The sequence below is a fragment of the Dendrobates tinctorius genome, unplaced genomic scaffold (genome assembly GCF_039654945.1).
Source record: "Dendrobates tinctorius isolate UK_male_01 unplaced genomic scaffold, ASM3965494v1 ptg000086l, whole genome shotgun sequence".
Classification (NCBI taxonomy): Eukaryota; Metazoa; Chordata; class Amphibia; order Anura; family Dendrobatidae; genus Dendrobates; species Dendrobates tinctorius.
In genome coordinates this window covers 21,136,820-21,148,981 of record NW_027361754.1, presented here as the reverse complement: position 1 = coordinate 21,148,981, position 12,162 = coordinate 21,136,820, and the positions used below count along the sequence as shown (strand labels likewise).

Genomic DNA, 12,162 nt, shown 5'->3' with positions numbered 1-12,162 from the left:
AATAGAGAGGATAAGTGCCAGAAATGGCACATCTTATAGATGCCATTTCTGGCACTTATCCTCTCTATTCCCATTGCCCTGTAGTGGTGGCTAATGGGTTAATATAACAAAGGGTTAATGTCACAATTGGATTGTAAGGTGACATTAAGCCGATTAATAATGGAGAGGTGTCAATAGGACACCAATCCATTATTAACCCTATACTATGAAAGGGTTAAAAATCACACACAGACATTAAGTAAAAAGTCTTTTAATGAAATAACGACACCTAGTTTTTGACAAATTTTTATTACTCTGGTAATCCAAAATAAAACCATGACCTGCAAAAAAGAATAACATAAAAAAATCACCAATATCCTTACCTCTCTGCCGTTCAGTCATGTCCCACGCTGTAATCCATCAGAAGGGGTTAAATAGTTTACAATGAGGACCGTGTTAATGCGACCAGCCCCACTGTAAACTACTTCAGAATGAATTAATTCAGCTCTGCGCAGCCTCAATGGCTGCCTGGAGATGAACTAATTGCCGTGGGAAAGTTTCTGTATTTTTTCCCACGTTCATTAGTTCTCTTCAGGTCAGCCGGGGACTCCCGCTGACGTCACTGAGGCTGAGGGGAGTCCCCAGGCTGACCTGAAGTGAACTAATGAGCATGGGAAAAAATGTAATCCGATTTTTAATCGCACCCATAGACTTGCATTGGCGAGTCCAATCCGAAAATCGGTGACAATCACAGCATCCTGCGATTATCTCGGTCCGAGGAAAAGATCAGAAAAAAAATCGGATGATGGGAGCAGCACCATAGAATAACGTTGGGAAGATTGCAATGCGATTTTTTATTGCATTGCATTCGTCCGATTTTTTTCGCTAGTGTGACTCCGGCCTTACATCATGTGACTGCTGCAGTCAATCACTGTATTTAGCGGTTTTGCTCTACACATCACCGCTGAGTGGTGCAGGGGAAGTAAACCGAGAACAGGGAGGACCAACAAAGCAGGTGGGGGAGTGTGGGTTGGTTTTTGTTTTTTCCTTCTTAAATTTCTTACTGATCTTGGCAACATTTTACAATCTCTTTCATTTGTGCTGCAAATGCGTGTTGAAAAAAAGAAAGCAATACCTTACTGATTTGTGCCTCTTCACCCCTCAGGTTTCTCCATCATACTGCGATGTGGGAACTCAAGTGCAGTCATTGACTGTAGAGGATCCCGCTGCGGCCATTGATTGGCTGCAGTAATCACGTGATTGGATGTCATTCCAGCGTTAATTACTAGAGACTGTCCGCTGACTGGGAATCAGAAAGAGATAGGGCACAGACAGCTGTATAAGTCTGACCACAATGCACGGACAGCCCCGCAGCTCTCCTGACCCAAGTGTGACAGCTTCATGTATTTCTGTGCAGTTATACTCAGGTCAGGAGAGCCGCCGGCCAGTCCTAACATTGCAGTCCGATATACGGTGGTGTTCAAAAGTCCTGCATAGGATAAATTGATTTTTCAAGTTTTAAACGTTTTCTGTCGAATATCTTCGATGCTAATATGACATATTATATATGATTTTGTTCAGAATACAATTTTGCATTCTCTCCCTGTAATATTTTTAGCTTTTGAAGCTGTTTTGCCTGAAATTATTGCAACAATATGGGAATTGAAATCTGGTCGGCCCAGAAAGTCAACTAAAAGGGAGGATAGAGTACTGATAAGAACATCCCTTGCCAATCGAAAGCTCACCTCTCCTCAGCTTCTGCGAGAATGGCAAGAAAAGTGCAATATTAAGGTAGCAACATCAACTGTTAGGAAGAGATGTTTGGAAGCAGGATTGAGAGGGTGCAAGGCCCGAAAGAAGCCATTGATGACAGCCATACAAAGACAAAGGCGAAAACTGTGGACATTGAAATATTAAAAATGGAGGAAGGAGGAGTGGGAAAAAGTGCTATTTAGTGAAGAAAGCACTTTTTTGCATTTTAGGAAATGATGGCAAGTCTTATGTGAGAAGGTTCCCACATGAAGAGTAAGCCAGAGTATTTGAGCTTCTCTGTGAAACATCCGATGAAAGTTCTGGGGCTGTATGGCAGCCAACGGTGTTGGAAGGCTTCATATTGTGGAGGGTATGGTTAATGCAAAAAAATACATAGACATCCTTAATAAGAAAATGGTGCCTTCTGCTCAACACCTGTTGTCAGGGGATTATATCTTCCAGGATGATAATGCTCCTTGTCACAGAGCTAAGACAGTAACGGAATGGAAAAAAAAGCACAAGGTGGCTACTATTGACTGGCCAGCTCAGTCCCCGGACCTCAATCCAATTGAAAATTTGTGGCACAAGGTATCATTAGAGATATCTAGAAAACAGCCAAGGACCAAGAGTGAGTTGATTGAGGCTCTGATACAGGCCTGGAACCACATCATCACTCGTGAACATCTGCAGAAGCTTGTTAACTCAATGCCACACAGATGCAGGCTGGTGCTCAAGAGCAAAGGCTGGCCCTATAAAGTATTAGAAGCTAAAGATGCACTCAAAAGGCCCTTTTCAGGACTCTGAATTAAATAAAAAATAATAAATCTTAATAAGTAAAATTTAAGTCTGTGTGAACTTGCATTGGAAGTTAATGAACTTAGAAACCTGTTCACCATTCTACACACTGTACTGGTGTAGGTATGGTTATGCTGTAAAAAAAATTATCAAAAATGCGCATACCATAACAATTTATACACTTGGGACATTCAAAAATGAGTATGGCATACAATGAGGGATTACAAAAACATATATGTTACACCAGTTTCACTGTAGAGATGCAGAAGTATGAAACATATAGTTTTCTTCACGCCTATGCAGGACTTTTGAACAACACTGTACACTGCAGTCTGACTGCGCCCTTAGAACATGAGCCGTGGGGATTCTGCGAGGTGAATATTCCCTGCTTTTTTTTTACCAATTTTCAGCATTTTGTGAAAAAAATAACTCCCAGACAACCCCATTACAGTCTGTAATTGTAGTGCAAAAATCTATGGCTACAAAATAAACCAGCCCCGATATGTTTTTTTTTTTTTTTTTTGAACATGCGTACAAAAAAAATACCTGCATTGCATTTGTGCCCAAAATCCATTACTAAAATTCTTATCGGCTCCAGAACGAAGTCCATGTTCTTATACTATTCCTTTATACTAGTTGTGAATGTGATCGTATTGCTGACCAGTTTACTGCTAGCAAAAGTGAATTTATTCCATAAAGGATCAGTGAACATAATAATAATCTTTTATATAGCGCCAACATTCTGCAGTGCTTTGTGCTTTGCAGTTTGCACACATTATCATCACTGTCCCCGATGGGGCTCACAATCTATATTCCCTATCAGTATGTCTTTGGAGTGTGGGAGGAAACCGGAGTGCCCGGTGGAAACCTATGCATGCCATATTACAGATGGTCTGCTTTGACCCTTAGCCTCTAAGCAGGGCAGGCAGACCAGGCAGCTGCCTAGGGCCCCCGCAGCTATGGGGTCAGTGGGGCCTGCCTGCGGCCATCGCCGACCCCCCCCCCGCCATCGCCGCATTGAACTATACTGGCGTCATTATCATTATGACGCCGGTACAGTTCAAAGCAATGATGGGGGAGAGAGCTTCAGCTGACACTCCCTCTCCCATCATTCCCCTCTGACTCTGTGGGTGCACGATGACGTCACTTCATTGCGCACCCACTGTGCAGCATCTGCACAGGTGACGGTGGTCGCCATATTGGCGGAGCCTGTGGCGGCAGCAGGGACTGGGAACAGGCGGCTCCGGAGGGGGGGTATTCTCACCTCTCCGATCCAACTTTAGGAGCTGGCAGGGGCGCATGGACCGAGCGGCTCAGCCATCTGGAGGATCCGAGGATGAACATGGAGGTGTACGGGACCGGCGGCAGTGAGGTGTGTCTTCTGCCCGTGTGTTGCCGTGATGCCGTCCTCAGTCCCCAGTGTCCCCAGCCCCCTGTGACACCAGCCCCGTTTCCTCCATGCTCTGCCCTTGCCCCATGTCCTCGTAGGTGCACATTATACTATGTGGAGGACTATGGGGTGTATTATGCTAAACAAGCAAAATGCAACTTATTCTCATGGGTTAGGACACATTCAGATGTCCGAGATGTGGGATTGCAGTACACAGACTGACCTCGGGTCTTGTGTGATCTACGGCCAATCCGTGCATTTCTGTTTGATCTAAGATCAATTTATACGGACATCTCAATGCTCGCATGGCATTAATAATAGTAATAATCTTTATGTAGCGCCAACATATTCCGCAGCTCTTTACAGTTTAACAGTTTCAAAACACAAGTCATAAGTTACAACGTTAACAATACAATAATTAAAGCAAAATAAGACGACCCTGCTGGTGAGAGCTCACAATCTACAATGAGGTGGGAGAGATACAAAGTACAGGTGTGTATTTACAATGATGTATTTACAATGAAGGTCCAGCCATCTTGAGGGAGTGAGGGATGGATGGAGATAGTGAATAGGCTACACACGCACACTTACACATAAAATGACTTTAATTAGTGAACGTGATAGACTGCTCTGAACAAATGTGTTTTGAGGGAGCGCCTAAAACTGTGAAAATTGTGGATAGTCTTAATTTCTTGGGGTAGAGCATTCCAGAGGACTGGCGCAGCGCGAGAGAAGTCGGGAGTGGGAGATACGGATTAGTGCAGAGGTTAGTCGAAAGTCGTTTGCAGAGCGCAGCAGTCGATTAGGCCGATAGACAGAAATTAGGGAGGAGATGTAGGGGGGGTGCTGCACTATGGAGAGCTTTGTGGGTGAGAACAAGTACTTTGAATTGGATCCTATAATGAATGGGCAGCCAGTGTAAGGACTGGCATTACATTCTGAAGCCCTAATCCTCCTCAGGGTATGTACTTTGAGTATTTGCAGCAGAAATTTCTGCACCAAAATCTCATTTCTTTGCAGGAAAAAGGCAGTAAAATACGCATGTTTTTACCCGTGCTTGAATATGTTTTTGTCCCCCCGCCATTCACTTGTAAAAACATGGAAAGAATTGACGTTCTTCAGATCTGCAAGGAGTTCTCCCTGTGTTTGCGTGGGTTTCCTCCAGGTTTTCCGGTTTCCTCCCACATTCCAAAGACATACTGATGGGGATTGTAGATTGTGAGCCCCATCGGGGACAGTGCCAGTAATGTCTGTAAAGCGCTGTGGAATTATGGGGCTATGTAAATGAGTAAAATAAATAAATAAAAATTTGAAACTTCAGTGGATCTGCTAGGAAAAAATAAGCAGTGTGTGCATGAGATACAGGAAATCTCATTCATTTTGCTGGTACAGCTATGCAGCGTTTTTAGTTGAGAAGTTTTTTCTACAAGTACTAAATGTTTGCACATACCCTTAAGGCTGTGTGCCCACGTTGCGTTTTTTAAGCGTTTCCGACTTTCTGCAGCGCTTTTAGACAAGCGTTTCTGCTGCAGAAACACTTAAGAAAAGCATCTAATGTAATAGAATGGAAAACGCACATGTTGTGCTAATGGTGCGTTTTTTTCCGCTGCGGAAACGCTTAGCGGAAAAAACGCAGCATGTTCATTAATTGTGCGGAATCGCATGCCATTCCGCATACACTGTAATTGCAAAAACGCATGTCAAAACGCTTAACAATCGCATCAAAAACACGTGTCAAAAAGCGCATGCGTTTTCCCTGGCAAGAGCATGCGTTTCTGCTCAGGAAAAAAACGCTTGAAAAACAACGGTGTATGGTCCCATAATACATGATTTAATGGAGCATGCCATATTTTTATTTTTACTGGATTCTTTGAAAAAAATCTAATGTAGATCTCTGTATGGAACCAAACGCATGGCGTTACGGTATGCCCCATAGATTATGGATCTGTCGTTTCTTTTGTATTTAGTGTTGCCGATTAAAATAACTTTTTGTAAATTTGGTTACAAGTGTCCACTGGGCGGCTCCAAAGCCAGGAAAGTGCTCTGGCTCTCATCAGTAAACTCCTATTTGTCGTTGATTGATGAGATTTCTCTGCTGGACACATTATGCCAGTGCCATGATATTAGTCAATTGACACCATGGGGGAAAGTTTAATGAGGCGAGTCAGTGTACTTGATTGGCTTGGGACCGCAAAAGTAACCATATTTTCATAAAGAAAAAAGTTACAAGTAGATGAGAGAGAGAGAGAAAATGCATTATTTTCAATGAGGTTTGAGTTTTGGTACCTGACCCAAACTTTTTACAAATATCGGTTTGGGTACCAGAACAGTACCCAAACCCCATTGAAAATAATGGATTCTCTTTCTTTCTCTTTTTCTTACTCTATTTCTCTGTCTCTTTCTTTCTCTCACTTTCTTTCTCTCGCTCTCTTTCTTTCTTTTTTTGTTCTCTGCTTTCTTTTCTAGATTTTCCAGATCAGCTGTATAAAGCTGCTATGGCATCGGTAGATGTGAATGTTAGATTATTTTTGCTTACATTGGATTACAGGTTAGTTCATAATCGCATGCTGGTGCATTAAGAAGTGGCAGCTCAAGATATCACATCACATACACTCCTCATCATTGAAATTGCAGCACCAAGAAGAACAAATCTTGGAATTATGGAAATGGAACTACGGTGCAATCAATGTCTTCCTTCTCATCCACTAAAAGTGTGGGCTGAAAAGTCCAAACATTTGCTCTGTTATTATGTTGGTCAGAACTGGTCTGCATTTGACTTCTGTTTTCGATTTCTTCATTTGTCATTATCTCTTTTTCTCTATTAGAGAACAAAGACCATAGCTTTTCTGCCAGAAATCAAGATGGACACGAGTATGACCCCAGAGCAGTTGTTATCTCAAGTCAACCACTTCTGGAGCACGCTGGACGACATGGCCGAAAACAACCCGCAGAGCTACCAGAAGTTCATACAGCGACATCTGGAAGAAGGGAGGGAGTTCATGGCGCCCCCTGAACCACACTGGTGTCTTCAGACAAAAATACTGGTACAGTTCTATTCATTGCAATTTGTGAATTCATTAAATTGGCTTAAAGACATAGCATTCGACACAGCGTAAACCCCTTTCATACGTCCTGATATTTCTGGTACTGGAAAACCCAGTACAGGTGCTATCCATGTCCGTGTGTATAATCCGTGTGCTACACGTATGTACCATCCATGTGCATCATCAGTGTGACACGTACGGGACTAGAATGCAGAATTGTAATGACAGATGTTTAGGTGTTAAATGTGCAAAGATAGATGATAGAAATACTGTATATCAGTGACATATATAATTATAGCTTTGCGTGTGTAATTTTTTGTACTCGTATGTAGCTAATAATTAAGTGTATGAAAACATGGCGTGGGGTCATCCTTATTTTTACTAACCAGCTGAGGGAATGCAGACAGCTGGGGGCTGGCGTTATTATTCTGGGAAGGGGCCAATATCCATGGAGCTTTCAGCCTATTAATAACATCTCACAACTGTCTGCATAGCCTTTTTTGTTATTAACCCCTTAACGTCAATGACGGACACAGTCCATCATTGTACATCTCCCCTGCTCTGATGTGGGCTCCGGCAGTGAGCCTGCATCAAAGCCGGGACATGTCAGCTGTTTTGAACAGCTGACATGTGCCCGCAATAGGAACAGGTGGAATCACGATCCACCCATGCCTATTAACTAGTTAAATGCCGCTGGGCCGGAAATTCGCGCATCGCTGACCCCCGTCACGTGATTGGGGGTCAGCAATATGTTGGCATAACAACCAGAGGTCTCCTGGAGACCTCTATGGCTGTTGATGCCGGATTGCTATTTTATTTTTGAATTTTCTGTAAACTTTTATTTTTTAATTAACTGAGTGAAGGGGGCAACGGTTCCTTTCTACGGCCCGCACTCCCCTGAGCCAACAACAGGCAAGCACTCAGTGTATACCTCCCCGTACACTTTCCTGCGACGACTGGGGCTGATTCTTCTGGCGATGGATCCTTTACGGTCCCAGTACTCCTCACGGATACGAGGGTGAGCGCACGGAGAAGATTTGACCAGCATTTTCGGATGCCCTGAATCAGCCCCATAGCTCTCCGTCCCCCTGCCCATAGGGTGGACCGATTGAGCAATACCCCTGTAACAACCTCTCCGGCTCTGCTACATCACCCGGGAGCTTTTTTACATCAGGATCTGAGATGGGATGAAACCTGCAGGCTCCTAGACAGCACAGACGGAGCGAGCACCGGATTGGAGGTATGGGGTCGGGTCCTGGTTCCTGGGAGAAGCACTGACCGAGTCTCAGCGGCGGCCTACCGGTGCCCTGTCGTGGCCCCCCGCTCCCCCCTTCACCCAGCGCTCGCCGCGGGTCGGCCCAAAAATTTAGTCCCCGATTTTTCGGCCTACTAGGCCGCAATTTACATAGCGCCGCCCACTGCTAGCGCCGCCGCCCACATCTTTGGCGCCTCTCGCTCTGTACGAGAGGCGCCCTGCTAGTCTCGGGGGCCATGTCCTTAACCCCTTCTCTGCTCCTCGGACTCTGTGACGGCTGCGGGGGTGTGCGCACGGATGGACAACACCTGGTGACGCTACAGGGCCACCGATATTCCTCCCAGGGACACAGCGTCAGGACCGCAGGTAAGCTGCATCTGCTCTCAGAGAAAAGCTTAACCCCTTCACTGCACATTCCCTGCAGCTGCAGTCCAGACTCTGCTTGTAACCCTTTCACGGGCACTATGTCTCAGTCTAAGGAAGCAAAAAATAGGGGGGCTAATAAGAAGCGCACTGCGTTCTTTACCGCTGGTACCTATTGCAAGACTGCCTTGCCTAGTACCCAGACTAATCCGCTATGCATGGATTGCGACCCGGCTTGTGCTAAAATGCCAACCGCTGCAAGGTGCTCCCTGCGTTTAGTCCCCCTGAGTGGGCTTGCGTCCTTGTCACGGTCTGTGGAGTCACTGACCAAGGCTATAGACTCCTCCGGGAATCCTCTTTAAGTCAGAACGCGTCTTTACCGCCCGAGAAGGACTTTGGCGATGGCCGGGAACCGTCCGCCAGCAGGGGCCGTGCTCGTTCAAGGGATCCTCAGGTCTCTAGAAAGCGGACCCATGACGCGTCCCCTAGTCACGCTCGCGACTCAGCATCGGCGAGTTCTGTCTCTCGCTCTCCCTCTCCTAATGTTCGCAGAGAACATGTCTCTTTATTCGAGTCTGACATGTCAGTCCCTCAGAATTCCCCAAATGTCCATGAATCGCTTGATTCTCTGACAGAGTCAGTCAACAAGTTTCTGACGTTGGAAGAGGAGAATATTCCCGCTCCAGAACACGTTATCTTCTTTAAGAAGACTAAATGTGTATGCAGGGTATTTGCCAGCAGGAGTTGAAGGACATTGTCTAGAAACGTAGGAACCGACCACATAAGTGGTTCACAGGGCAAAAGCCTATCGAGGCTAAATACCCCTTTACTCCAGGTCTAATGAAGGATTGATTACAGTCCCCCTTGGTGGATCCTCCTGTATTGTGCCTTGCTCCTAAAATGCTTTGATCCGGTTCTGAGGGCTCTTCAGTCAGAAACACCTCCGATTGTCAAATTGGCTACCTCGCCAGTTCAGTTTTTGGAGCTTCAGGAGCGGCTTTTTTCCCATCTTTCGCGGCGACTTGAGTGGCTAAGGCAATGGCCACTTGGGCAGAAGTCTTAATTACTGTCTTCCAACTTAAGGTAGCAATCCTCCTCCGGAGACAACCAGTGTCACCAAGCAGATAGTTCACGCAGGGGATTTTGCAGTAGATGCCTCTTTAGATGCCGCTAATTGCGCTGCTAAGGCAACCGCTAATTAAGTCTCCATCAGAAGAGCCCTATGACTACGCGACTGGCGGGCAGATTCCACCTCCAGAGACTTCTCTGCCGTATCAAACTGGTCGCCTGTTTGGACAAGAAACTAGACCAGCTCATTTCTGACACCTTCCGGGGGGAAGAGTAGGTTTCTTCCCCAACAAGGGGCTAACCAGCCGTTTTCGGAATCAACAGCCGACTCGTTTTTCGACCTTTTTCACAACAGCTCCAGCTGGTACTCCACAGCCTTCTCTTCCGGATCAGGTCGGTCCCCGCGTGGAGACAGAGGTTCCCAGGTCTCTCAAAGACCTAACCGCTCTTGGAAACCCAGGCCGACAGCATCTGGATCTAAGGAAGCAGATTCCATAGATCCTCTACTCAATGACTGGTTGTGGTATCCGGCAGACACCGACAAAGTAGGCGGCCGTCTGCTGTCATTCAGTCACAGCCTTCCTTCGGGCCGTTCATGCACTGCAAAGGGACAGAGTCATCCTTCCGGTCCCTCAAGACGAATGGTTCAGCGTTTTTTTATTCAAACCTTTCTTTGTGGTTCCAAAGAAGGAAGGAACGATGCGGTCCATACTGGACCTCAAGCTGTTAAATCAGTTTGTCAAAGTACGGATGGAATTCCTCCGTTCGGTGTCGTCTCCATGCAAAAGGGAGAGTCCCTATCATCCAGCAGTTCCTGCGTTTTGCAATTCGAGAAGAAAACTTCTAGTTCCTTGCCTTGCCCTTCGGTCTCACCACCGCCCCCAGGGTCTATACCAAGGCCATGGCGGCTGTCATGGCCATTCTCCACGCTCGGGGAGTGGTGGTACTGCCATATCTGGATGACCTGCTGATCAACGGTCCATCCCTTCCAGCCTGCGATAAATCCGTGGATATCACAATAAATACACTTTCTCGCCTGGGTCGGAAGATAAACTTCGAAAAGTCTTCCCAACACCGGTCCAGCAGATTTCCTTTTTGGAATTGATCTTAAACTCTACCCACGGGTTGGTCATTCTCACTCCAGAAAAGGCCGGAGCCTTACAATAAGCAGCGTGGACTCTTTCCCGACCGGTTTCTCACTCCATACGTTTTCAGCAAGATAGTTCTCGGAAACATGGTGGCAGCGATGGGAGCGGTCCCATTCGCACAGTTCCATTTCCGCCCTTTACAACATGCGTTGCTGTTAACTTGGGACAAGAACCTGTTCTCCCTGGACCGCCGGTTCCTTCTGTCCCTGCGGGTCAGACTAGCCCCCAAGCGGGGGATAATGAAATCGTCCCTGAGTTAAGGGAAATTCTTTCTCCCAGTACGATGGTCGGTGGTGACCATCGACGTCTGTCTCCTAGGCTGGTGAGCGTTTTTTTCTTCGTCACCACACGGCACAGGGTCGTTGATTATTTAGAGTGTCACGTCTCCTCATCAACATCTTGGACATTCGAGTGATCAAATTAGCTCTACTGAGTTTCCACCATCTCCTCGCAGGTCACCTCATCAGGATCCAATCCGACAATGCCACGTATACTGTCCTCATACACGTTAGCAGGGTGTGCAATGAGACATGTAGCTAAACCCCCTGTCTTCTTTTTTGAAAAGAGGCTGTAAAATTATAACCTTCTTTCATTGATTGCAGATGTGACAGGAAAGGGTGAAACTATAGGATGCAATAACAGGAGCATTTCAGAATATATAACTGCACAGAGCATAAAATACAGATAGTCTGCAATACACAGTAACATGAGGTAATACATAGGTACCATGAGGTAATACATAGGTTCCATGAGGTAATACATAGGTACCATGAGGTAATACATAGGTACCATGAGGTAATACATAGGTAACATGAGGTAATACATAGCTGATGATTACCTATTTAAACACAGGATTATAACACCTAGATAGTGCTTACCAACTATGCTTAGAGCAGGCTGTTTAAGATGCATGAAGAACACGAATGGTGTAGTTTCTCCTAAGACACATGGAGGAATAATGGCTGCTGTTTCCCTCACAGTGTCATAAACAAGACTATGATGTAACAGGAACAATCCCACAATACATTGCAAATTAAACTAGAATCTATGCATTAAACGGCCAGCAGGTGGTGCTGTTACCTTAGAGTATGAAATATATGAAGGATTAATACACACAAAAATACAGTGTCTGTAATAATCGAAGACATAAAAAATGACTAGACCTTCTAGACAGCAATTATATGGCTGGACAGAACACCACGGCTGTGGCGTATATCAACCTTCAGGGGGGTACTCGGAGCAGGATGGACATGTATGAAGTGAGTCACATCCTCCATTGGGCCGAGACCAACCATTCGCCCATCTCAGCAATCCACTCCCCGGGTGTGGACAATTGGGCGGTGGTTTTTCTCTCAGTCGCCAAGGCCT

At 45.7% G+C, this 12,162-nt stretch overlaps 1 protein-coding gene across 1 annotated transcript in view; it reads left to right on the top strand.

Annotated features, from left to right (window-relative positions):
• The window catches only part of PIH1D2 (PIH1 domain containing 2), a 46,868-nt gene that overhangs the window by 12,218 nt on the left and 22,488 nt on the right, over positions 1–12,162 (top strand). Inside the window, exon 2 of the mRNA XM_073585156.1 lies at positions 6,742–6,960. Within this exon, the coding sequence (XP_073441257.1) occupies positions 6,778–6,960 (183 nt within the window). The 5' untranslated portion in view covers positions 6,742–6,777. The remainder of the gene's footprint in view (positions 1–6,741; positions 6,961–12,162) is intronic.